This window comes from Heloderma suspectum, chromosome 11, assembly GCF_057233095.1.
Source record: "Heloderma suspectum isolate Gila_16-S chromosome 11, 16-S_ref, whole genome shotgun sequence".
In the NCBI taxonomy this organism is placed as follows: Eukaryota; Metazoa; Chordata; class Lepidosauria; order Squamata; family Helodermatidae; genus Heloderma; species Heloderma suspectum.
In genome coordinates this window covers 1,227,625-1,250,308 of record NC_139468.1, presented here as the reverse complement: position 1 = coordinate 1,250,308, position 22,684 = coordinate 1,227,625, and the positions used below count along the sequence as shown (strand labels likewise).

Here is a 22,684-nt window from a genome sequence, read left to right as displayed (position 1 = left end):
TATTATGTATGAAGAGCAATGCTGCACTTTTTTCATTCTCAGGAATCAATAGTTGTCTTCTCTCTTATGCAGCAAGCACCAAACAAGAGAAATCAATTTCTAGCAAATGTTTGAAAGGGAGGCCATAAATCAGTTGTTTTGCTCTAAACTCTGGGGACAGGATTTAAATGTCACTCGGTTAATTCTGCATGCAAGCAGCACTGCTTTGCTCTGCAGGCCAGGGTTTCGTTTTGCTTCAAAATGTTGCATGGCCACCTGTCTGCCTGCCCTGCTGGCTTCCTCTGCCCAGCCAGCCAGGGCCTGAACTCCTGTCAGGCCACACACACCCTGTTCACGAACGCCATGGGGGACGAGTCAGCTGCACGATGTGGGCCTGTGAGAGCTGCTGTGCAGCAGGCGAGGGGAAAAGCCAGGCGGCTCCGTAGGCCGGGCACAGCGGGCCTGCATGTGCCCTGTGGCAACTGGGACCAGGGCCCCCAGAGCCGGCACCAGGCCCCCTCCCTGCTCAGGGAGCCTGCCTGCAGCGCCTGCCCCCCCCCCCCCGGGGCCAGAGCGAGAGGTGGGGAACAAGCGGGTGACACCGGGAAGAGGTGGCAGCGCATGTCCCCGGGGCTCTGGCAGAGGCCCCTGTGGGGCAGTGGAGCCTTGGCAGGGGCCCAAGCAGGCCTGCCCTGGGTGCCGGCCCTAGGAGCCCTGCGAGCAGGCTCACCTCTGCAGCGGGGCAGAAAGGGGCGAAGGGAGCTGGCTGAGCGTTCCTGCCCTCCTTGCCGGCCACGCTGTGGGTGGTTCCTGGGAACCCCACACCCCGCCAACCTCACCCTCTCAGCTGTTTCCCGGTTATCAGGGGGCAGCAGGCATCAAAGTCCACCTGGACGCGGCACGTTTCAGCGTCTTACCATTCAAAGCGGCTTCCTTTCATAGGAAACAAAACGGCTTCTCAGGAGCAACTTCTTGCAGCTGGTGTGAAATCTGCGGTGTCGCCGCTGAGGTCCGGCTGGCCCGCGCGGGGCCCGCCGCCCCCCCGCGGAAGCACCGCCCTCGCCCCCAGACGCGCCCCTCCCAGGACCCGCGCAGGGGACACGCGCGGGCCGCTCGCTGCTGAAGCTGGCTCTCCGCGGCGCGGCGCGGCTCGGGGGCGCCGCCGCCCTCGCGCGGGGGACGGGGGCCTGCGAAGGCCGAGGGCCGCCGCGCGGCAGGCCGGGCAGCAAGGCAGCGCCGGGACGCCTGACGCGGCCCTCCCCCTGCAGCTCGCCCACCCGCCCCTCCGGCCAGTCTTGCGCGGCGGGAGCGGCACCCGCCAGGCAGCCTCGCCCCGCTCTCCTGCTGCCGCAGCTGGGCCTCCCCGCCAGGCGCCGACAGCCGGCCCGGGCTGGGGCCGCCTGGCGCCGCGGCTCAGCTGCTCCGCACGGGCCGGCCTGGCGGCGCCCGGGCCTCCGGGCAGAGGCCGAGGAGCCGCGCCCGCCCCTCCCCTCCTCCGCGCTGCTTTTGCGTCCGCGGACCGCGACGCCGCCTGGTGCCCCGCTCCGCGCGCGCCGGACTCCGCGGAGCAGCGGCGCGGGAGGCAACGGCTGGAGGCCGGCGCCGGCAGCTCCCGACTGGGCGCGACCGGCTCGCAGGAACGGCTCCAGCCCGGCCGATCGCCGTGGAGCGCGGGCTGCGCTCCCGCGGCGGCTGCGCCCGGGGAGGCGCGGCCCCGTCTCCCGGCAACGCGTCTCGCGCGCGACGGGGGGCCGCGGAGCCGAGGGCCTCGCCTGCGAAGCCCCCCGCCGCACCCCCACGAGGCGCGGCCGGGGGCTCGGCGGCCTCTGCAGGCCGCGCGCGGCACGGGCCGCCGGAGCTGGGCCCGGGGGCGGGGCGCTCCTTGGCCTGGCCAGGATCAGCCGGCTGGCGCCGCGAGGCTGCCGCGGGGCGCGGAAGGTCCGGCCGGGCGCCCGCCCCGCCTTCGGAAGCAGCCGGCGGGGAGCCGGGCCCCGCGGCCGGCCGGCCGGCCCTGCCTCGGACAGCCTGGCCTGCGGAGGAGGGGCGCCGGCTCCGCCCCGCACCTCCGGGTCGGCTGAAGGCGGAGCGCAGGCGCCTTCCCCTCCGTCCTGCCGGCCGCGCGGCGGCTCCGCGCGCTGGAGGGGCGCCTGGGCCTTTTCAGCCCCTGCGGCGGCCTGCAAGGTCGGGGCGCGGCGCCCGCCGCCACGCTGCCGAGCCCTCGCCGCCGCGGCCCCCAGCGCCTGTCCGCCCGGGTTGCGCCGCGCCGTGGCAGCTCAGGCAGGCCCGTCCCTTCGGGCCGCGCCCGCCGGTCCCGGGCACAAGCGCCCGCGCGCCCGCCCGCCCGCGCGCCTCGGCGTCTGGCCCGGCCTTCCCCCGCCGGGGGCGCGCCTTGTGCGCCCCTGCCCAGGCGCCGCCGAGGTCCGCATAATCAAAGCTATGGTTTTCCCAGTAGAGACGTATGGCTGTGAGAGCTGGACTATAAGGAAGGCTGAGCGCCGAAGAATTGATGCTTTCGAACTGTGGTGCTGGAGAAGACTCTTACGAGTCCCCTGGACTGCAAGGAGGTCCAGTCAGTCCATCCTAAAGGAAATCAACCCTGACCGCTCATTGGAAGGACAGATAATGAAGCTGAAGCTCCAATATTTTGGCCACCTAATGCGAAGAGAAAACTCCCTGGAAAAGACCCTGATGCTGGGAAAGACTGAAGGCAAAAGGAGAAGGGGACGGCAGAGGATGAGATGGCTAGATAGCATCACGGATGCAATGAATATGGACTTGAGCACGCTCCGGGAGAGTGCGCAGGACAGGAAGGCCTGGCGTGCTGTGGTCCATGGGGTCACGAAGAGTCGGACACGACTGAACGACTGAACAACAACAATCAGATGAGAAGAAGTATAAGAATATCCCTCCCCCCACAGACAATGTGCTCTTGAATGGAAGAGTGTGGGTGCGACATGCTGCCCCCCCTGCCACCGCCTTTGCTCCCCCCCCCTGCATTTATGTGGAGCGCAAAAGATCCCTTGCCAACCCACAGAGAGCAGGAGCCGGTCCCAGGAGAGGCTTGGGAACTGGGGAGAAGGCGAGCAGGAGCTTGAGGGCTGTGCACGTGGGGGGGGGGGAAGAAGCGTCAAGGGGCGGGATGGGAGGGGATGCCTTCCTCTTTGAACGAGGCCTGGGCACGGCCCTCCTCGGTGGGTTGTTGGTTTAAAAGCATATATTTTGTTGAGTTGGATTATACATGTTAAGAAGTAGCGCGAGTGCAAAGGGAAACACACAGGGCAACAGACCCCCGGAGCAGATGAATGAAGCCCCAGAGGCCGCCCAGGCAGGTGGCCAGTCCGGGGCTGCAGTGCAGGGAGCGGCGCAAGAGATCCATGCCAGAGAGCAGTCGGTGGAGCAAGCGCTCTGGTCAGCCACAGCCCCGAGCCCCAGCCAGGCATTCTGCCACCATTGCGTGGGGCAGCCCCACTTTCCCAAGCCCTGCCAGCCTGGCCTTCTGCAGAGGTTTTAACACATCCAGCTCATGGCTAGATCTGCTTGCTTTAATTGTGCTCTGCAAATGGGCTTAATGTTACGTTTGGTTGTTATACATGTCCTAAACCAGGATGGGGAATTTCTCTCAGCCCAAGGGATGAATCCCATTTTAGAGAAGCTCTTGGGGGCCACCTCCCAGTATGGCCCCAAACCCAGCCCACGTGAGCGTGAAGCTCTCCCTGCCTTCTGGTCCCTTGGCCTCAGGAGAGACGTTCCAGCCTTTTGGAATGGGGGGGGGGGGGCGCTGCACGACAGCCGTGAAGCCACCAAGCGATCAGGAGTGGGGAGGAAGGGAGGCAGGGGAGCCCTACAAGGCTGAATTTGGCCCCCAGACCTGGGGTTCTGCGCTCTTGTTCTAAACATATAAATGTATAAGTAATGTGGAAGAGACTGAGAGGCGCTGAAGGGCGGATGTGTCTAGGTAGATATGCTTTGGGGCCAAGCACCTAACCAGAGGCCTGGGCACTTAGGAGGAGTGTGTGTGTGTGTGCACGCGCGTGCGTGCGCAGGGGTGGGGGGCTTGTGGCTGAGCCTGCCAGCTGGCTGTGGGGGTAATCCAGGCATGTCAGTGGGGCCTGCCTGTCTGCAGCCTCTCAGCATTTTAAGAGCTGCTCGCTATCACCTTCTTTTAGGGAGAGACTTGGTGACCGGTTGTTACTCAAGTTAGCAAGTGCCTTTGCCCAGGGCAGTTCAGCTTCTGTCTTGCTGAGACCCATCCTGATGAGGGTTGCAAGCACTGATGGAGCAATTACTGTGTGCAAACACAGAGTACCAACACCCTCCCCCCACAACAAACCTACAGCAAGGCTATAACCTATTTGGGCAAATTGAGCCAAAATTAATCCACCAACATCATATTTAGAGGCCCTTCTCTGAGCACCCTCATGGCTTGAAGTGAGGCAGGTGGCAGCTGGGGAGGACAGGGCCCTTTCGGTTGTGGTGCCTCACCCCGCCCCCCTTTGGAGGCTCATCCGCCACCTACATTTGGTGATTATCTTTTTGCTTTCACAGTCCTTTTGCCTTCTGATGAGCTTTTAATATCTGACCATTTTATTACTCCTATTTTATCCTGTTGTCTTTTCATTCATGAACTGTATTCTCATGAAACCACTGTTTTTATCTTGTTAACCCCCCTGATAATATTGACTGAAGGGTGGTATAAAATGTATTAAATTAATTTATTAAGTACATTTAAGTGCCATTGATTTCAAATAAAAAGGGATGGGATACAAGAGCGACCTCCGTTGCGATGGACTGCCAGTTGTCATCTGTCCGTCCATCCACCCATTGCACTGAAATAAAAAAAGCTTTCCATGCTGAAGCAATTTCTGCTCTTGATGATCTCCAAAGAAATATTTGTACTTACTTGGTCGGAGAAAAAAAATCTGTGGCAACTAGTAAGTATTAGAAGACCTTTGAAGTCTGGGAGATGGAGTGAGCAAAAAGCAGCTCCCCCCGACTCTGGCAGGGGACTGCTGGGGCCGTAGCGTCCTTTGTGACACTGGGGATGCCCCTGCGCTACAACAGCAGCCTTGTGGCGGCCTTCCCATGACACAGCTGGACACCTCTGCTCCAGAGCGAGCTGTCAGAAACGCTTATGTTGTCCACGGCCATATCAAGAATTCCTTTTCAGGCCGCGTGGGTGGAGAGGCAGGTGTCGCTGTGCCATTTGCAGCCTGGAGCCAGGCAGTCCACCTGGCACTGGCCTCCGGAGGAAAGGAGACCAGGCGGAAGTAAAAACTTCTCCCCCCATCCCTGTGGCCCAGCTGTGGCTGGTGGATTCCAATCCACATGAATGAAAGCAGGACTGAAACCAAACCAGAAGTTGGCAGTTCTGAATTCATGATCTGTACTTTGGTTCCCTAACAGGCTTGGGGGGGGGGGGTGCCCAGCTGGTGTTTCATTGCTATGGCTAAATTGCCATATAACTACCCGAATCCGTTTTAGTAAACAGCATATTTCAATTGGTATTTTCTGTTTTTTAATCAGATTCAGATTGCTGTCCAATTAATGCTTGTACCTCTCCAGTTCTACTATGGAGAGCCATGGAAATGCTCTCCGCTCCTTCAAAATATGCTCAATAAAGCTCAATTGCCCATGTAATTGCAGTGTATTCCTCTCCTGCCACAAATTCCATTTCTGATTAGAGAAAGATACTACATGCAGGGGAAAAACACTGCAAAGAAATGTGTTTACTTTCTGCCTCCCTGCCTCTCCCCCACCGCTGGTAGTCTCTAGACACATGTGGCAAACAGGATGCCTGCAGGATGCTGGCAACTGAGCAGCGGGAAAGGGGTCTCACAAGTCATTTCTGGGGCGCACAGCTCTTCCCTCGACTGCCCGCTTGCCAGGGGCTGACACGCGGCATGCAACATGCCCCTGAAATACAGTTTAGCCAGTCTGAACATTAAAACAATGCTGTCAAATCCAGCCAGCAGCACAGATGGAAACATACCTTGGATATGTACACTTCCAACCCCTGAGGGAAAGCGCTCCATGACTGGGCCACCACCCCTGGAGCTGTGGGTTTGGGCATCACCATGCCACCAGCCTCGCCTCAGAAATGGGCTTTGCAGAAACATCCCACGGGAGTTCAGGGCGACATCCATTCTAGCCCAGCAGCTTCCTCCGGGATCAAACGCACATGACAGTCCAACACCCTCCCCTCGGCATTTCTCTAGAGCGGTCAGCTGAGTAGAAGCCCCAGAGCTCCACTCCAGCCGGTCCAGGGCCGAGAAGAGGGGCCGGAGGCACCACCATGCGCAGCTGTCTCCAAGGGCCCTTCCCTGGGACTGGGGTCTCCGACGCACTGCCTGCAGACCCCTCTGCTGGAGCCCTGCAGGCCCCCACAGGCCCTCATCCTGGTTCTTAAGGTTCTGTTCTTTGAAAAATCAAGTGGGGAGTCTGGCTGCTGCAAAGCGAGGGGCTGCCCTCTGGCATCATCTTGGCGCCAGTTCAGGTTTTGTGCTTGGGGGCTCAGAACCCACCTCTGCTGTGGACTTCGGTGCATGGGCATGTTGCTTTCCTTTTAGTCTCACCAGCTGGCCTCCTGTGAAACGACTGCTGGGTGACCAGCTATGTCCAGTGTGGCAGCCATCTTACACATGAGCAGTCCCCCCCATGGCAGCCATTTTGTGAGCGCACCCTTGACATACTCTCAACATTCCAAATGCAGCCACTGACCCCAACAAAGTTGGGGACCCCTGCCCTAGAAACCCCCCCCCACACACACACACTCGGATATTGTCCATCTATTGGTTAGCAGGGCTCCAGTTTGGGGCTGCCACATCCCCTCTGCTTGCAGTTCCAGCGGTGCAGCCAGGGCTGGTCCTTGGGGCCAGAGCCCAGCCCCATCTGTGTGTGGCCTGCCCCAGGCGGCCATGGCCATCTCATGTTGGCTACCTCATCCCGCACCCTTCTCACTTTTAAAACATTTTGTAGCGGGGTGGTGGTGGTGGGCTGGGCATGCACATGGGCACAGATGCGCATTGCATTCTTTTTACTTTTTATAGAGATCATCCCTTTCTCCGGCAAAACCATGCTTGTTCCCAACCCAACGTGTTTAGCATTCGGCAGCAGATGCAAACTCGTTTATTCTTGTGCAGTGATGCTGCCGCTAAGATTTATGTGAGTTTAAAATGTGAAACTGGTCGTGTTCAGAGGATCTCATGTTTGCGCTATATCTGGAATGCAGAAACAGTTACAGAGCAATGGCTGCTGGTGGTGGGTGTGTGCGGGAGAGAAGAGAAATGTCAGCCGCGGGCTTCACATACACAGGGGTGTCTGGGCGGGTGCTGTAAAACTAGTCAGTCCGGCGTCTACAGTTGCCTCGCTGCAGCCCCGCGCCGGGCGTTCACGGATGGCGGCGGGCTGCTCCTGGGAGCCACCCCGGCGCAGCCTCCGCGCCGGTCCAGCAGAGGCAGCCCCGTCCGCCCAGCCGCGCCTTGTCCCTGGCTCACCAGTCCTGCCCCGCTCCCTGCCCATCCCCTGGGCTTGCCCCGGAGGGCACCGCTTCCGGGCCCCCCGGCGTGCGGCCTCTGGGCGCGCGCCCGCTCGCCCCGGGGAGGCTCGCAGGCTGGCCTTTGCCGAGGGCCAGCGGCCCCACCGCGCAGGAGAGGCGGCTGCGCGGGCCGCAGAGAGCACGGAGGCCCACACCGGAGGGCCGAGGCAGGCGGGCGGGCGGGGCTCGCCGCCCTCCGCCCACTCCGGTCTCGGCAGACCCCCTTTCTGCCAGCAGCGGGGGCCTTCAGCGCCCCGAACACGCCAGCCCGCCGGGCCCTCATCGCTGCCCCTCTCCTCGCGCCGCCCAGGCCACCGCGCGAGCTCCGCGGGGGCTGCCGCCTTCGCGCCCGGCGGGCTCCGCGCACCTGCCGCGTGGGCCGCACGAGCCGGTCGCGGGCCGCCTGGGAGGCGCGGGTGCTGAGCGCCGCGCGCGGCCCTGCCCGCGACGGGCGGGCGGCTGCGCCAGAGGCGCCCGCGTGGCGGGAGGCCCGCCTCCTCGGGGCGGCGGCGGCTGGCGCCCGGGCCTTCCCAGCGCGCCCTGCCGCCGCGGAGGCTCCCGCAGGAGCCGGGCGAAGCGGCTCCGCTCCCGGCGCTCGGCAGCGGGCTCCCCGGGACCCGCGGCCTCAGGCGTCGCGCCGGCGTCACGAAGGCGGCGGCAGCGCGGCGCTGTCCCCGGCGCCGCGAGCCGGGGAGGAGCGCGGCCCGAGAGGGCGCCCGGCCCCGAGGAAGCGCGACGAGCCGCCGCGGCTGCGTTCCCCGCGGAAGCCCCGGGAAGCCGCCCCGCAGCTCGGAGAGGCGCAGGAGCCGCGCGCCGCCCTGGGCCGCCCGCCTCGCTCGCTCGCCCCAGGCCCGCCCGCGAGCGGCGGCGCTTCCGGCCTGGGGAGCGGCTTTGCCGCGGAGCTGCCCGGCCTGCGGCTGCGCGCCGCTCGGGGGCGTGGCTTCGGCGGCGCCCCGCTGCCCCGGGCGCCCCAGGCGGCGAGGGGGCTGTGCGGCCCCTCGGGCGCGCCAGGAGGGCCCACGGCAGGGCTCGGGCGAGCGCTTCCGCCGGCACGCGGGCAGCTGCGAGTCGGGCGGCAGCTGGGCGCCCTCGCGGGCCGCTCCGCTCCCCCGCCGCGCGCTCCGAGGACGCCTGGGGCAGCCGAGCGCCTGCAGGCAAGAGCGGCGGGGCGGTCGGCCGGGGAGCCGGAGGCCGCGTGACAGACGGGCCCTCGCGCGCAGCGAGCGGCGCCTCGGCCTCCTCCCCACTCGCGCTCCCCGAGACGCACGGGACGTTCCTCGGCCGGGAGCCGCGCTGCTGGCTTCCGTGTAGCCCCTGGGATCCGGAGCCTGGCGGGGCAGCCCTGCGCTCCCGGCGGGGCCGTCCCGGCAGGGCCGGAGGCCTGCGCGTGCCAGGGGCCAGCGGGGCCCGGGCGGGGAGCGCTCCGGTGCATCGCTCGGCCCTCCCACGGCCGCGACGCGTCCCGCTTTCTAGCCCTTTCGACCTCCGCGCCGCCAGTTCGGGCATCTTTCTGCTCGGGAGGTCACGGCGACGGGGCGGGCGGGGCGCCCGGCAAATGTGCGCGAGCGAAACGCCGCCTGTCTTGACGCGGGAGGGCCGTGTTCCCCTCCCCCAGCTTCAGGGGAGCGCAGGACCGGCGCTGGGTCGGGACGCAGCCAGGCTCGGCCATGACTCCGCTCGCCCACCGGAAGGAGCTCGGCTGCTTCGGACGGGGCGGGGTCTCGACGGAGTTCTGCAAGGGCACGAGAAGCCCCTCTGGGGCAGCCCGTGGGCAGATCCTGCCCGTGGCCGCAGTTTGCGCTCTTCGGGGCGCTGCCCCGGCCTCTTTGGCCTCGGGGACGTGGGGAAGGCAAAGTCGACGCGGCGTCTGTTGGCCCGCTTGCCTCCCCAGGGCAGCCGGGGGGCTGCCGGCGGGCAAAGAAGGCCAAGGGGAGACATGGGGCTGTTCCTTCTCGCTTTATTTTACAATTTCTCACGAAATATATTTACAGCACATGGATTTTTTTCTTCAGTGCACGACATAGGCATGTTGCATAAGTAGAAACCTTAGAACTTTTGTGAAAATAAAAATAATGAAGCACTTGGCTGAAATCTCAGTTAAGTATGTAAAAGAACGGCCGCAATGGCCAGACTGAAAACTGTCGCGACAAAATTGCTTCTCGCGAAGGATCTCTAGATCGAAACCCCCAACCAGCACCTTCCGCCTCATGGTTAACCCTGTGTAGCCCAGCAGCGTTTTGCACAATGTGACTGTGGAGCGCTTCCCACCCACTGGGGACGCCTTGGGGGGGGGGCCTGCACGTCGGCCACCGGAGCAGAGCAGAAAAGGCACCCCAGCCAACAGCCGCCCGCAGCCTTTGCCAGGGCAGCCTCCGCACTCCAGAGCCCCCCCCCCCCCCCGCTCCGGCATACCTCCTCCTGATGCACACATGATCCTCTCCATTCACTTCAATGGAAGAGGAGCCCCCCACTCGGGAAGCCATTGCAGGTGGGCCGGGGGGACGACCCATGGGAACCCCCCGCCTTTGCCTGCAGGAAAGCACTGAACTGGGGTGATGGAACTTCCCTTTTACTACAAACATGGTGTTACCTTTGCAGTCTGAGAGAACGTTATCTCAAGATATCAAACATCCGTAACAAACGTGGTTAAATGTCTTGAGCACTTGCTCTGACAGCATTTCTTTTTCACAGTGATGAATATGAAAAACTGGGGGAAAACGGTCAGGATAAGACATTTCCACCTTTTCTTTTTTAAGTTTGTGTGCAAAAAATCATTTATTATCAGCAATTATAAAATTACAAACCCTTTCTTGAAGTTACTGCATCTGTAAGTTATGGTAGAAAAAGGTTTTGGGAAGTGAGACTAAAATGGAGTTTGCATAAAACAGAAAGAGACAATCACGCCAAACACCTGAGGTGGGGGTGGGGGTGGGGGGGGGTGGGACTTGGCTAAGGGGGTGTTGGCGAGGCCACCCGGTCATTTAACAGAGACGGCTAATGAGGCAACCCAAAAGACTAACATGTCCCTAGGAAATGTTTCCGGTGGAGGAGCTGTAATGAGACAAACTCAACATTTTAAAAGATGCCATAAATTCATTGCAGATTTTGGTACTTCATTGAAACAACTACTTCTTTTTCAAAGACATATGGAAAAGGTCGACAGCTCTTGGACACACCTTGCAAATATAGCACTTTATGTTCTGGCAAACACGGAAACAGAGTTAGTTAGACATTCCCACAGAGTTGCACACACATGCATGATTCAGACGTCGATAACACTGGGTCAAGGATCTTGGCGCGGACATTTTGCATTTCCTCACAAGGAGTTTTCAGGCAGTTTCCTCAATGGATCGGGCTTCCGATTTGAGCCGGACGAATTCTTTTGCAATGTCGTCACTGGTCCTCTGAGAAAGGATCCGCAGGATCATCAGCCCCGTCTCGTCCACGGAGATGTTCCTCAGCAGAGGGTGCCACCCCGTGCAGGCCCCTCGCTCTGTGAGGCTGCGCAGCTGGATCACAGCCATGCCGACAACGCGGTCCTCCCTGGCAAAGCAGTAGTCCTTGACCGAGAGGTGCAGCTCATAGGCGCCAGGCTTTTCTTCGCGGCTCAGGAGGCTGGAGGGCGTTACACACAGGAATTAAAACCACCGCCACGCGTGGGCTGTCGGCACGAACTGCACGGAGAGCCACACGCCACTTACAACTGGAAGGTCTCGTCGTATTTGGGCGACCAGGTGTTGCTCTTGGCCTTGGTCCCGTGCTTCCGCTTTCTATCCCCGAGGCCGGGCCCCAGAAGGCACACCTCCACGAAGGGCCGGAACATGGCGCTCGTCTGCCAGCTGAGGTTGTCGATGGCCACAACTGAGGACCGAGAACAAAGCCAGTCACCTCCTCGCCACCCACATGCAGCCTCCCATTGGGCCTGAAAGCGCGCCCGCACACCAGCGAGGGGACAGGGCTGCTCCCTTCTCGCGGCGCCAGGGGCAGATGCCCAGAGATACAGAGGGCCAGAGGAGGAGCCAGCGTGTTTCTGCTTGCAGACAGGGTGTGTGTGTGGGGCGGGGCGGGGCAGGGGGGATGCAGCAGAGCAGTGCTGAGAATAGCAGTGGCCACATACAAAGCCGGGGAAGGGGGAAAGCAACTTTTGCCCCCAATCCTTTCTTTTTTGGTACCAGAGGAAGAAAACCTGCCGCCTCCTATCACTGATGTCTGCGCAGGCAGGACTTTGGGGAGAAACTTGAGCCCTGCTCAGCAGGCGGGCTCCCCAAACACATCAGGGCTGGCTGACCAGATCTTAAGGTCAGTGGAATGAACCACGTGGCCATCTCCGAGCCGCTGCCCCCCCGCAAGACCACAGGAAGGCAGGAGAAGAAGCAGCGTGACTTTTGAAAGAGGGGCCCTTCCTAAGGTCATTCGGTCCAGGGTCTCCAGCCGCGCCACGGGAAGCGCGTGTCCGCGCCACAGTCGGGGCCCCTTTCCCTACCTCTGGGGCTCCCCCACCCCACGACATAGCCACCGCCCAGCTGGGCCCCATCAGACAAGCGAGGCGAGACCTGGTGGGGGAAACCACCTGCCTGGACCTTCCGCCCCCGCCGGCGCCAGCAGCCCCCCGCGGCCCTGCGCATTCCGAGCTTGGCAAGTGCCGGGGGCTGCGGGAGGGCCAGCATGCGGAGACGCACCTTTCACCGTGACCCTCTGCTCGCTGGTTCCAGGGTGCGTGGTGAGATCCACCTGCAGATGGAGCTCCCCCACTGCACTGTGGGTTGCCTGACCTGCAATGCAAGGCGGAGGATGACGCGGGGGAAATCCGCGTGTGCAGGAGCGCGCACCGCAGATCACACCCCTGCAGACACCCCCCCACAGGGCTGGATCAGGCTGCGTGTCTGGCTGCTGGGAGCGAGTTCCTGAGGGACTCTTGGGAGAACGAGCGCTCCTGGCTGCGAGGGAGCGCGCCGCGCGAGAGCGCCTTGGCGGTGCGAGGCCTTCCCTGATCCACACTCAGGAGAGAGGCCTCTTCTGGCCTCCCCCACTGGCCCGTTTTTACAGCGGTGTCCTGGCATCCTCTCCTGTAACAGGAGGAATGGGGCACGTGGGCGTCTGTGCAAGGGTGCGGTTGCTGGGGGCGTGGTTGCTGGGGGCGCGTGCGTGCTGAGCTGCGGACAGATCGACACACAAGGTGCATGGGGTGGGAGGGGCTGATCTGGTGGCGGCAGCAGCAGCAGGAACATCCTTCCCGCAACAACCCTGCCGGGTAGGCCAGCACCCCCCACATTTGACAGACTGGTGCTGAGGCTGAGATCCAGGGGGAGACGGGGGGCGGAGCTCTCGCAGAGGCTCCCCGGCAGAGCTGCCTCTGGAATCCGGCCCCCCCGCTCCCAAGCCTGGGGGCTGCTCTGCTGCCGCCCTCCCTCCCTCATCAGGCGAGAGACGCTGCTGCCAATGAGAGATGGACAATTCCCAGTCCATCTCTCCATCGGGGTAAGCCGAGGGTGCTCTAAAACTCACCCATCACTGTCCAGAGCATATTTGCTAATGGAGACCAGTCTCCCGGGAAAAGTCAGGTTCAAAGCGGCATGTAGAACCATGTGTCAAGAAGACACGTGGGAAATGCAGCGGCAGCCCAGCCTCCCTGGCGCAAGGCCAAGGCTGGAAGCAGAGGAGAGCCTCACGCCTCGGCCGCCGGAGCGCTCATGCGGCCCTGGCAGCCCTCCTGGCCAGCGTTGCGCAGGCCACAGAGTCGGCCGGCTGGCCATGCAGGCCCAGGTGGGCGCCAGCTCCTTCTGCACGGAAACACACACGGTTCCCTCGTGTCAGTCTTCCCGGCCCTGCTGGCCACCCGGCTGCGGCCTTCTGCTTCAGCACTTCCTTTTGCCCTCCCTCTGTGCTCCCCGAGTTCTGGGTCCTCCCTCCAAAGAGAAGCGGACCTACGAGCTGGGCACCTCCTGCGCAGGCCCTCGGTCCGCCACGCCCAGCACCGTTTGCGCTGACTGGCAGCGGCAGCAGCTCTGCAGGTCTCAGTCCAAATGCCCACAATCCCCTTTGCCTGTCCGGCCCCAGCGCCGTCCTGCGCGAGAACGCTTGGCGCTCTTGGAGGAGGCAGAGAGTCCCACTGCTGGCCTCGGCCCACCTGGGTCTCGTGTGGAGTCATGGAGGTGGACAAGGCCCCGGAGACAGACACCCAGACCGGGACCCAGGGTGGGGAGGCTGCTGATGCTGGCAAGTGCCTCACTGCTCCTTTCAGACCCTCCACCATCACCCCAGGAACGCAGGAGCAGAGACCCTGGCCGCAGTTCTGGGCGGGGGCCTAGAGCCAAAGGCCCGAGTCCGCTCAGCAGCACCAGGCCTCCCTCCCCGAGGCCCACCAGGGAGGGGGAAGCCAGAGCCAGCCACGCTCTGGAGCAGGGCTCTGTTGAAGGGCTGCGGCAGCCAGCAAGCTCCTCTGTGGCTGCCCGACCACAGCCGAGGCGGGCCAGTCGAGCGCAGCAGTCCGGGGCTGTCGGTGGACGGCTCCCCCACTCCTGAGGAGACCGTGCTCCACGACTGGTGGGGCAGCCCTCCGGCCTTACTGGTAAGAAGAGAATCTAAGCCCCACGGCAGCAGTGGCCACTGGAGCAGGACCAACCGGAGACAATGCCAGGGGAGCGACCCTCACAGAGGTCTGCACATGCCCAGGCAAGGGCCGGCTGTGAAGAGGCTCCCAAGCAGCCGCTCACCCCATGCGCACGGCACGGCTGCGTGCAGCCCTGCCGGAAGCAGCCCTGTCCTGGGGCCACCCTGAGTCACCTCAGGGCTGGAGAACAGCTGTGCCACAGCGAGGGCAGCCCCACATAAGCACGTCGTGGTAATCCAGCCTGGAGGCTACTCGCGCCTGCACCGCCGTGGCCAAGCTGCCCCGTCCAGGAGAGGCCATAGCTGGCAAAAGGCGCTCCGAGCCGCAGCGGCCACATGGGCCTCCAGCGACGGTGGTGGATCTCGGAGTGCTCCCAGACTACAGACCTGCTCTTTCACGGCAGTGCAACCCTGCCCAGAACAGGCAATGAGCCTGTCTCCCAGACCCGGGAACCACTTGCCCACAGGGCTTCTGCCTTGCCAGGATTCAGCTTCAGTTTATCGGCCCTCGTCCAGCCCATTACTAAACCTAGGCACTGATCCAGGACTTGCACAGCCTCTCCTGATTCAGATGGCACAGGGAGAGAGAGCTACGTGTCCTCAGCATCCTGATGGCACTTGGCTCCAGATCCCCCAGTGACCGCTCCCAGCGGCTTCATAGAGATGTTAGACGTAACGCTGGGGACATGACGGTGCCCTGAGGAACCCCATAGCTCAATTGCTAAGGGGCTGAGGGATGGTCACCAAATGTTACTCTCTGAAATCGGCCCTGCGGGGAGGATTGGAAGCACTGTGATACAGTGCCTGCAATGCCCATCCCACAGAGCCGATCCAGGAGGATACCATGGCCAGTGGCACCAAAAGCCAATGAGAGGTCGAGCAGAATTAGCAGGGTGCCACTTGGGGAACAAAGCAAACATCCATACTCGGCCCCCCAGCCAAAGAAAACGGCGCTCTCTGAGGGGCATCGCTTGAGGGGGAACTTGCTCCTACACCTAGAAGCCCCCGAAGAAGGCCTCCCTGGTTCAGATCCAGATTCAGTGATAGGGGCTTGTTTTTGGCGGCTGTGCTTCTTGCATCTGAATGTGCAAAACATGACCGCTGGGAGCAAGCTGGGAGCAAGCAGGGAAGGGCCAGGAGCACTGGCACAGCCTCCCTCCCCTCCCGGAAGGAGCAGTGATCAGGCCGGGGGCAGTCCGATGGGGGTTCCTGCGGCCACCCGGCCAGCCTTTCTGTGCCCCTTCCGGGCTGCCAAGCACGAGTCGCCTTCCGGGCACACAGAGGCCTTTGTGTGTTTGCCAGCTCACTCACTCTGCGATGTCTGGGTGTCGATGAATTTCCTGATCAGGGCATCTGTGGTCTGTGCGTAAAGGTTCAGGGCGTATTTGAGAGACTGCAGGGCTGGACTCTTCTCCAGGAAGTTCTTCTTCAGCCCGCTTCCTCCCGCATGGAAGTATTGCTAAAAGGAAGGAGAGGAAAGAGAGGAGAGGAGGAAAGAGAGGAGAGGAGGACCATCTAAAGACCTGCCTGCCTCTGAGCTTCCTGGTCAGAGGAAAGTCCGAAGCGCCATGGGGATCAGGCCAGAGTCTGGCATCCTGTTCCCACGGTGGCCAACCCCATGCCTCTGGGGACCCCCCCCAGACAGAGCACAACTGCCCCGCAGCAGAAGCAGGACTAGGCTGTGTTCCACCGGGGGGGGGGGGCGAAGTCAGGGGCTGGCATGGGGCAGTGTGGCCACACAGCTAGGGGCTTCCTTGCAGTTTCTGCCACCGGTGCTTCCGCGCTGAAGAGGCAAGCTGTTTTTCCATGGCCAGCTGTGCCTGGCTCTTCAGTGCCGCACGCAGTCACGGGGGAAACACCAGAGCGACGTCCTGCTGCTTGTATGGCTGTGGCCAGCTCTGGTGGATGGAGGCCAGCAGAGTTAAACTGCTGCGAGAGAAACTGACTTCGCTAATAATTAATGAATAAACAGGGCGACTCTTTGCAGTAGGCAGCAGCAACATGCTGAATGGTTGGTGCTATATAAATTAATAAGTCTTGGAATTAAGTAGCTACATTTTTAACTTTATAGTAAACTAATTTTTTAAAAAGGCACCTACTAAAAAAGGGCACCTATTCTGCTCTTCTGAAATCAAGTTTTTGAGAAGATCAAAGAGATAACAGAGAGCAATATTCCTTTTTAATGATCTCGGTACGAATCCAAGGCAAACCATTCAACGTCACAGTAATTCAAGTCTATGCCCCAACCACTGAGGCTGAAGAAGCTGAGGTTGATCGGTTCTATGAAGACCTACAACACCTTCTAGAACTAACACCAAAACAAGACGTCCTCTTCATCATAGGGGATTGGAATGCTAAAGTAGGAAGTCAAGAAATCACCGGGATAACAGGCAAGCATGGCCTTGGTGTACAAAATGAAGCAGGACAAAATGAAGCATGGCCTTGGTGTACAAAATGAAGCAGGGCAAAGGCTAATCGAGTTTTGCCAAGAGAACACGCTGATCATAGCAAACACTCTTTTGCAACAGCACAAGAGGCAACTCTACACATGGACATCACCAGATGGTCAATATTGAAATCAGATTGAGTATGTACTTTGCAGCCAAAGATGGAGGAGCTCTATACAGTCAGTATAAACAAGACCTGGAGCTGACTGTGGCTCAGATCATGAGCTTCTTATTGCAAAATTTTGGCTTAAATTGAAGAACGTAGGGAAAACCACTAAACCATTCAGGTATGACCTCAATCATATCCCTTATGAATATACAGTGGAGGTGACGAATAGATTTCAGGGATTAGACCTGATAGACAGAGTGCCTGAGGAACTATGGACGGAGGTCCGTAACATTGTTCAGGAGGCAGCAACTCAATCCATCCCAAAGAAAAAGAAATGCAAGAAAGCAAAGTGGCTGTCTGAGGAGGCTTTACAAGTAGCTGAGGAAAGAAGGGAAGCAAAAAGCAAGGGAGAAAGGGGAAGATATACCCAACTGAATGCAGTTTTCCAAAGAATAGCAAGGAGAGACAAGAAGGCCTTCTTAAATGAACAATGCAAAGAAATCGAAGAAAACAACAGAATGGGAAAGACTAGAGATCTCTTCAAGAAAATCGGAGATCTCAAAGGAACGTTTTGTGCAAAGACGGGCATGATAAAGGACAAAGAAGGCAGGGATCCAACAGAAGCAGATGAGATTAAGAAGAGGTGGAAAGAATACACAGAAGAACTATTCAGGAAAGATCTGAATGTCCCTGATAGCCATGATAGTGCCATCACTGAACTTGAGCCGGACATCCTCGAGAGTGAAGTCAAGTGGGCCTTAGGAAGCATTAGTAACAACAAAGCTAGCGGAGATGACAGTATTCCAGCTGAGCTATTTAAAATCCTAAAAGATGATGCTGTTAAAGTGCTGCACTCAATATGCCAACAAATTTGGAACACTCAACAGTGGCCGCAAGACTGGAAAAAGGTCAGTTTACATTCCAGTTCCAAAGAAGGCAATGCCAAAGAGTGTTCAAACTACCGCACAATTGCGCTCATTTCACATGCCAGCAAGGTGATGCTCAAGATCCTACAAGCTAGGCTTCAGCAGTATGTGAACCGAGAACTACCGGAAGTACAAGCGGGGTTTCGAAGAGGCAGAGGAACTAGAGATCAAATCGTCAACGTTCGCTGGATCATGGAAAAAGCACGAGAACTCCAGAAAAACATCTATTTCTGCTTCATTGCCTACGCTAAAGCCTTTGTCTGTGTGGATCACAACAAACTGTGGCAAATTCTGAAAGTGATGGGAGTACCAGACCACCTTACCTGTCTCCTGAGAAACCTGTACGAGGGTCAAGAAGCAACAGTCAAGAAGAACCGGGCATGGAACAACCGATTGGTTCAAAATTGGGAAAGGAGTACGACAAGGCTACATATTGTCGCCCTGCTTATTTAACTTATATGCAGAGTTGTTCAGTCGTTCAGTTGTGTCCGACTCTTCGTGACCCCATGATATGCAGAGTACATCATGACAAACGCCGAGTTGGATGAATCACAGGTCGGGATTAAGATTGCCGGGAGAATTATCAACAACCTCAGATATGCAGACGATACCACCCTAATGGCAGAAAGCGAAGAGGATCAAAAGAACCTCTTGGTGAGGATGAGAGTGCAAAAGCTGGTTTGAAACTCAACATTAAAAAAACTAAGATCATGGCATCTGGCCCCATCACTTCCTGGCATATAGAAGGGGAAGAAATGGAAGCAGGGACAGATTTTATTTTCTTGGGCTCCAAGATCACCGCAGACGGTGACTGTAGCCATGAAATTAAAAGACGCTTGCTCCTTGGGAGGAAAGCTATGGCAAACCTAGACAGCACAGTAAGAAGCAGAGACATCACCTTGCCGACAAAGGTCCGCATAATCAAAGCTATGGTTTTCCCAGTGGTGACGTATGGCTGTGAGAGCTGGACTATAAGGAAGGCTGAGCGCTGAAGAATTGATGCTTTCGAACTGTGGTGCTGGAGAAGACTCTTACGAGTCCCCTGGACTGCAAGGAGGTCCAATCAGTCAGTCCTAAAGGAAATCAACCCTGAGTGCTCATTGGAAGGACAGATACTGAAGCTGAAGCTCAAATATTTTGGCCAACTAATGCGAAGAGAAAACTCACTGGAAAAGACCCTGATGCTGGGCAAGACTGAAGGCAGAAGGAGGAGGGGACGGCAGAGGATGAGATGGCTAGATAGCATCACGGATGCAATGAATATGGACTTGCGCACGCTCTGGGAGAGAGCGGAGGACAGGAGGGCCTGGCGTGCTGTGGTCCGTGGGACACGACTGAACAACTGAACAACAACAAGAATATTCCTTTTAACCCCAACAGTAGTACTTCGGGTTTGCTTTGCAGGAAGATCTTGAATTGGCCCCTTGTTTACTGACTGCAGCTAAAACTAACATCCCGGCCCAGTGGATGTCATCACGCTCCCCACCTTTGACGGGTGGTCTCAGAATAGAGGGCCAGTCGCTTTTCGGTTCACATGCACCATGGTGCCCGTTTGCGCGTGCGGGGCTGCCCCTTGCACTGAGTGAATGGGGCAGCGGGGGGGGGGGGGCCCTCACAGGAGTGCTCTGGATTGGGGCCCGATGGAGGAACATTTGCGTGCACTGCCAGCAAGGGGGAGGTGCCTTTTCTGTCCATCTGGATGCATCAGACTGGCCCAACTGCCATCAAAGCACTTTTCCAGTGCTCAGTTCTGTGGCCAAGGTCCAGGGTATCTGGACGGTGCCTTCCTGGCCCTGCAACTGGCAACTGCAGGCAGGGCTCTGCTGCGATGGGAGCCAAGCGGCCCTTTACAGTGGGAAGGAGATCAAGCGCCCCACCAGCAGCTCCAAAAGGCCCCCCAAAGCCCCCTCCCTCCTGCCACGCAGGCTCCGCCGCCACAGTCCCGCAGAGAGGCGGCCAGACTCTGGCTCCTGCCCAGCGTTCCCCGGATCGAGCGAGACGGTCCAGCCCAAACGCTGCCCCTTCCAGCCCAAGACAGCAAATGTGGCAGATCCAGAGAGCCTCTTCTCAGAAGAGCACCTCGGCTGCTGGACTTGCCCTCCCACAATGATGTTTCTGAGGTGAGTCCACTGCGGTCGTGATGGCAAAGATTACTTGATCCAGTTGTGCCCCCAAACATCTGGCCAGCAAGTTGGGTCAGCCCCTGATGGGGAGCCAGTGAAGGGAGGGGTTCATCACCGTCTTGGGGTGCCCCCACTTATGTGCAGGTGGCGGCTAATTAGCAGATGTACAGAAACGGAACATGACAGATGGAGGAAGAGCGGGGGGGCCGGTTTCACTGGGGCCCCTCCCCCAATTAGACTCGTCTTTATTATTTGCATTTGCTCTCCGGCGGTTTCAGAAGTTAAAGCCTCGTGCTTTGTTGTGTTTTACCTTCAAAGTGCCTGGGGGCCCTTCTGGGGGGCGAAGCGCAGGGAGGCGTTTCCCAAACGAAAGGAGCTGCACGCCAAGCTGGCCCTGGGCCTGCGCCGTCCGACCGGGTCTCCTCCGCCTGGCAGCGGGCCCTGCTCCAGAGGCCCAGCCCAGGGCTGCCAGGGACTGAGCCAGGGACCTTTGGCTCCCCCAGCCCCTTGCCCGTGGGAGGGGATTCCAGGCCCGCAGCTCCCCAGGCAGGGCACCCTCCTGGCCCGCACGCCAAGGCCCCCTACCTTAATGGTGGCCAGAACCACGTCCATGATGGCGCACTGCCGCAGTGTCAGGCTTTTGGCTTCTTCTCGGATGACGTGTTCCTGGAAGATGAGGAGGGGGCGTTGCTGAGGAACTCCTTCTGGAAGGCAATGCAGCCCCTTCTCTCCGCCGCACCCTGAGCCAGCTGTGCCACCCCCCCCCGCGGGAAGGATCTCAGCCAACATGTGGGGGGGGCAGGGGGAGGAGATGCTTAATTGTACAGGGTTCAGGACCCGGGCAGAGGGGCTTTCAAAGGGGGTTGGGGGAAACTATGTGGGGCGGAGAGCCGGCTGGGCTGCCCCCAACGTGGCTTGCCTGCCAGCATGACGGTGCCGGGGGAGCAGCAGGTCCAGGCCGCAGGGGCGGTGCCGGGAGGCGGGCTGGCTGAGCGGGGGAGGCAGGTCCGGCCTCTCCAATCAGACCGCGCTCCCTGGCCAAGGCGGGGGGGCCACCACCCGCAAGTCAGGCCCTGGGCTGAGCATCGTCTGCCTGGGCAGCGGCGGCGGCTCCCCTCGCAGGCTTCCGAGCCAGGCTCTGCAGGGCCTGCTCAGTCTGGGGCTTTCTTTCGGAGGGCCGGGCATCGGAGCGGGGCGGAGAGGGACAGGGACGCCTGCATCCCCACTGGCCCTCCGGTGCGTGGGGCAGTCTGCCTTTGCCCGGCAGTCCTGTGGGGTGGGAGCGGCGGCGGCTGTAGCCAAGGGCTTCCGGGCCCTGCTGGGGCTCCCCAGAAGCCTGTGCCTGGCTGGCCACTGGCGGAGCGGGAGCTGGGCGCCAGGAGCCCTTGGCCTGCTCCTGCGAGGCTCCTTTGGCGAAGCCCCGCGAAGCCTGCCCTCGGGGCCCCCGGGGATGGCAGCATCCTCCTGTCCTGGGAGCAGCGTGGGGAGCGACCACGGGGCAGGCACAACTGCGCCGCTCTTCTCAAGCGAGGACCGGCCCAAGAGCGGCGCCTTGCCTGCACAAGCACGGGCCGCTCCGGCACGAGCGAGCACAACCGTGCGGCAGCCGCCATCCCTGCCGGGGAGGTTCACTCACCTTCAGCTTGGACAACTGGCCAAAATCTTTGGCTGCACTGAGAAGCATGGGGGGCCCCTGTGGGCAGAAGCAAAGGCAGGAGAGATGAGGCCGTGCGGCGGGAACGCACCCCGTGTTCGGCTCCCAACGGGCACGGGGGAGCAGGCTGCAGAGGGGGCCTCTGCTCCCACCGAGGAGCCCTCCCTTCCCAAGGCCGCCTCCCTCGTGCCCCCCCAGCCTGGGCTGAAGCCAGCAGGCTGTCCCTGAGGGGATAACCCCCCCACACACAAAGGCTTATGAGCCCGGCAGGGGAGCTGACTGGGCGGGGGGGACACTGCCTGCCCCTGAAGGCGAGGGGGAGGGAGCAAGCTTGAGCGGGGCCCTGCACTGCCTCCCTGGAAGCGGCACGTGGCTCAGACGCCAGAAGGAAGGAGCCCTGGCTCGCAGGCAACAGAAAGCCCCCTCCGGGCCCCCTCCCCTCCGGGCCCCACCATCCTGCACCCTCCGTCTGCCCTCAAACATGCTCCTGGGCTGCTGTGGAAAAGTAGCTGTGCGTCATCCTCCAGGAGGGGTGGCAGAAATCCACCCTCCCTAGCGAGATGGGGGAGAGGCTGGCACTGCCCCGTGCCCCCAGTGCCACGGCCGCGCAAGCCCCGCAACGCGTAACCCAGGAGGGCTGGGCCAGTCAGCTCCCCCCGCCTCGTGCGGCTGGGCAGCGGAGAGGCCTCCGCGCCACCCGTCCCCAGCTGCAGCGCTCGCATCCGCAGGCGCGTTCTCCCCGGAACCCTTCCCACCCCAGCTGCCTTGGCGGGGGAAATAGCTGGCGGGGCTGCCGAGCACGACTTTGTCCTCGTCTGGAGAGGAACGCTTGGAAAAGCGTCTGCAGGGCAAGCAGGTGGGAGAGACAGAGGACCGTGATGCCCCAGCCTAGCAAGCCCTCTGCCATGGGACCGACACGCCTCAGCTGGGGAAGGGGTTTCCCCTGCAGCCATCTGCCCCGGCCGGCACAAGCCATGTGGATAAACGTCCGGGCTCCCAAATGGCTTCTCCGCTCCTCTGGGGAAACGGAGGAGCTGCCGTGCCATGGCCTTCTGCGCGCCTGGAGACTTACCGCCTGGTCTGCCAGTGGTGGGAGCACGATCAGCTTCTCGATCTGGCTCAGGACCAACTTCCAGAGCTCTTTCAAAACCCTCTTCAGGACGGTCTTCTCACAGATTTTTGCGGAGAGACTTAAGCTGCAACAAAGTGAAACCATCTCCGAATCCAGACTCCACCTCCCCACTGGGTCGCGTGAACAGCCACAGCGTGTCGGGGCCTCTGCCGGCCACGAGGGCAGCACTGC

General features: G+C 60.7%; 2 protein-coding genes across 7 annotated transcripts in view; both read right to left on the bottom strand.

Moving 5' to 3' along the window:
- Positions 1 to 311: 311 nt before the first annotated feature.
- Positions 312 to 7,053, bottom strand: LOC146336868 (uncharacterized). The gene is made up of 5 exons (XM_084817478.1): positions 7,017 to 7,053; positions 6,158 to 6,394; positions 4,314 to 4,327; positions 1,034 to 2,219; positions 312 to 826 (listed from the first exon to the last, which is right to left on the bottom strand). Exons 1-5 carry the CDS (start codon positions 7,051 to 7,053, stop codon positions 312 to 314), a joined length of 1,989 nt encoding a protein of 662 aa, XP_084673604.1.
- Positions 7,054 to 9,454: 2,401 nt separating this feature from the next.
- The window catches only part of UNC13C (unc-13 homolog C), a 148,618-nt gene continuing 135,388 nt past the window's right edge, over positions 9,455 to 22,684 (bottom strand). For 4 of the 6 annotated variants that reach the window (XM_084816471.1, XM_084816473.1, XM_084816475.1 and 1 more), the window contains 7 exons: positions 22,454 to 22,577; positions 21,364 to 21,420; positions 20,313 to 20,393; positions 15,434 to 15,581; positions 12,193 to 12,285; positions 11,215 to 11,374; positions 9,455 to 11,128 (listed from right to left, as the gene is read on the bottom strand). In XM_084816471.1, the coding sequence (XP_084672597.1) occupies positions 10,843 to 11,128; positions 11,215 to 11,374; positions 12,193 to 12,285; positions 15,434 to 15,581; positions 20,313 to 20,393; positions 21,364 to 21,420; positions 22,454 to 22,577 (949 nt within the window). In that variant the 3' untranslated portion in view covers positions 9,455 to 10,842. Of the gene's footprint in view, positions 11,129 to 11,214; positions 11,375 to 12,192; positions 12,286 to 15,433; positions 15,582 to 20,312; positions 20,394 to 21,363; positions 21,421 to 22,453; positions 22,578 to 22,684 lie in introns of those variants that run through there. The other 2 variants (XM_084816474.1, XR_014785280.1) reach the window with 2 other exon arrangements.

What these genes read in the sequence shown, in the direction of transcription:
- LOC146336868 (XM_084817478.1), bottom strand. Translation starts at nt 7,053, where the DNA reads ATGGTTTTGCCGGAGAAAGGGATGATCTCTATAAAAA. An exon ending in AGGGATGATCTCTATAAAAA is followed by an intron (nt 6,395 to 7,016) that starts GTAAAAAGAATG and finishes GATTTTTCAAAG; the next exon opens with AACAGAACCTTAAGAACCAG. An exon ending in CGCGTCTGGGGGCGAGGGCG is followed by an intron (nt 827 to 1,033) that starts GTGCTTCCGCGG and finishes ACCGGGAAACAG; the next exon opens with CTGAGAGGGTGAGGTTGGCG.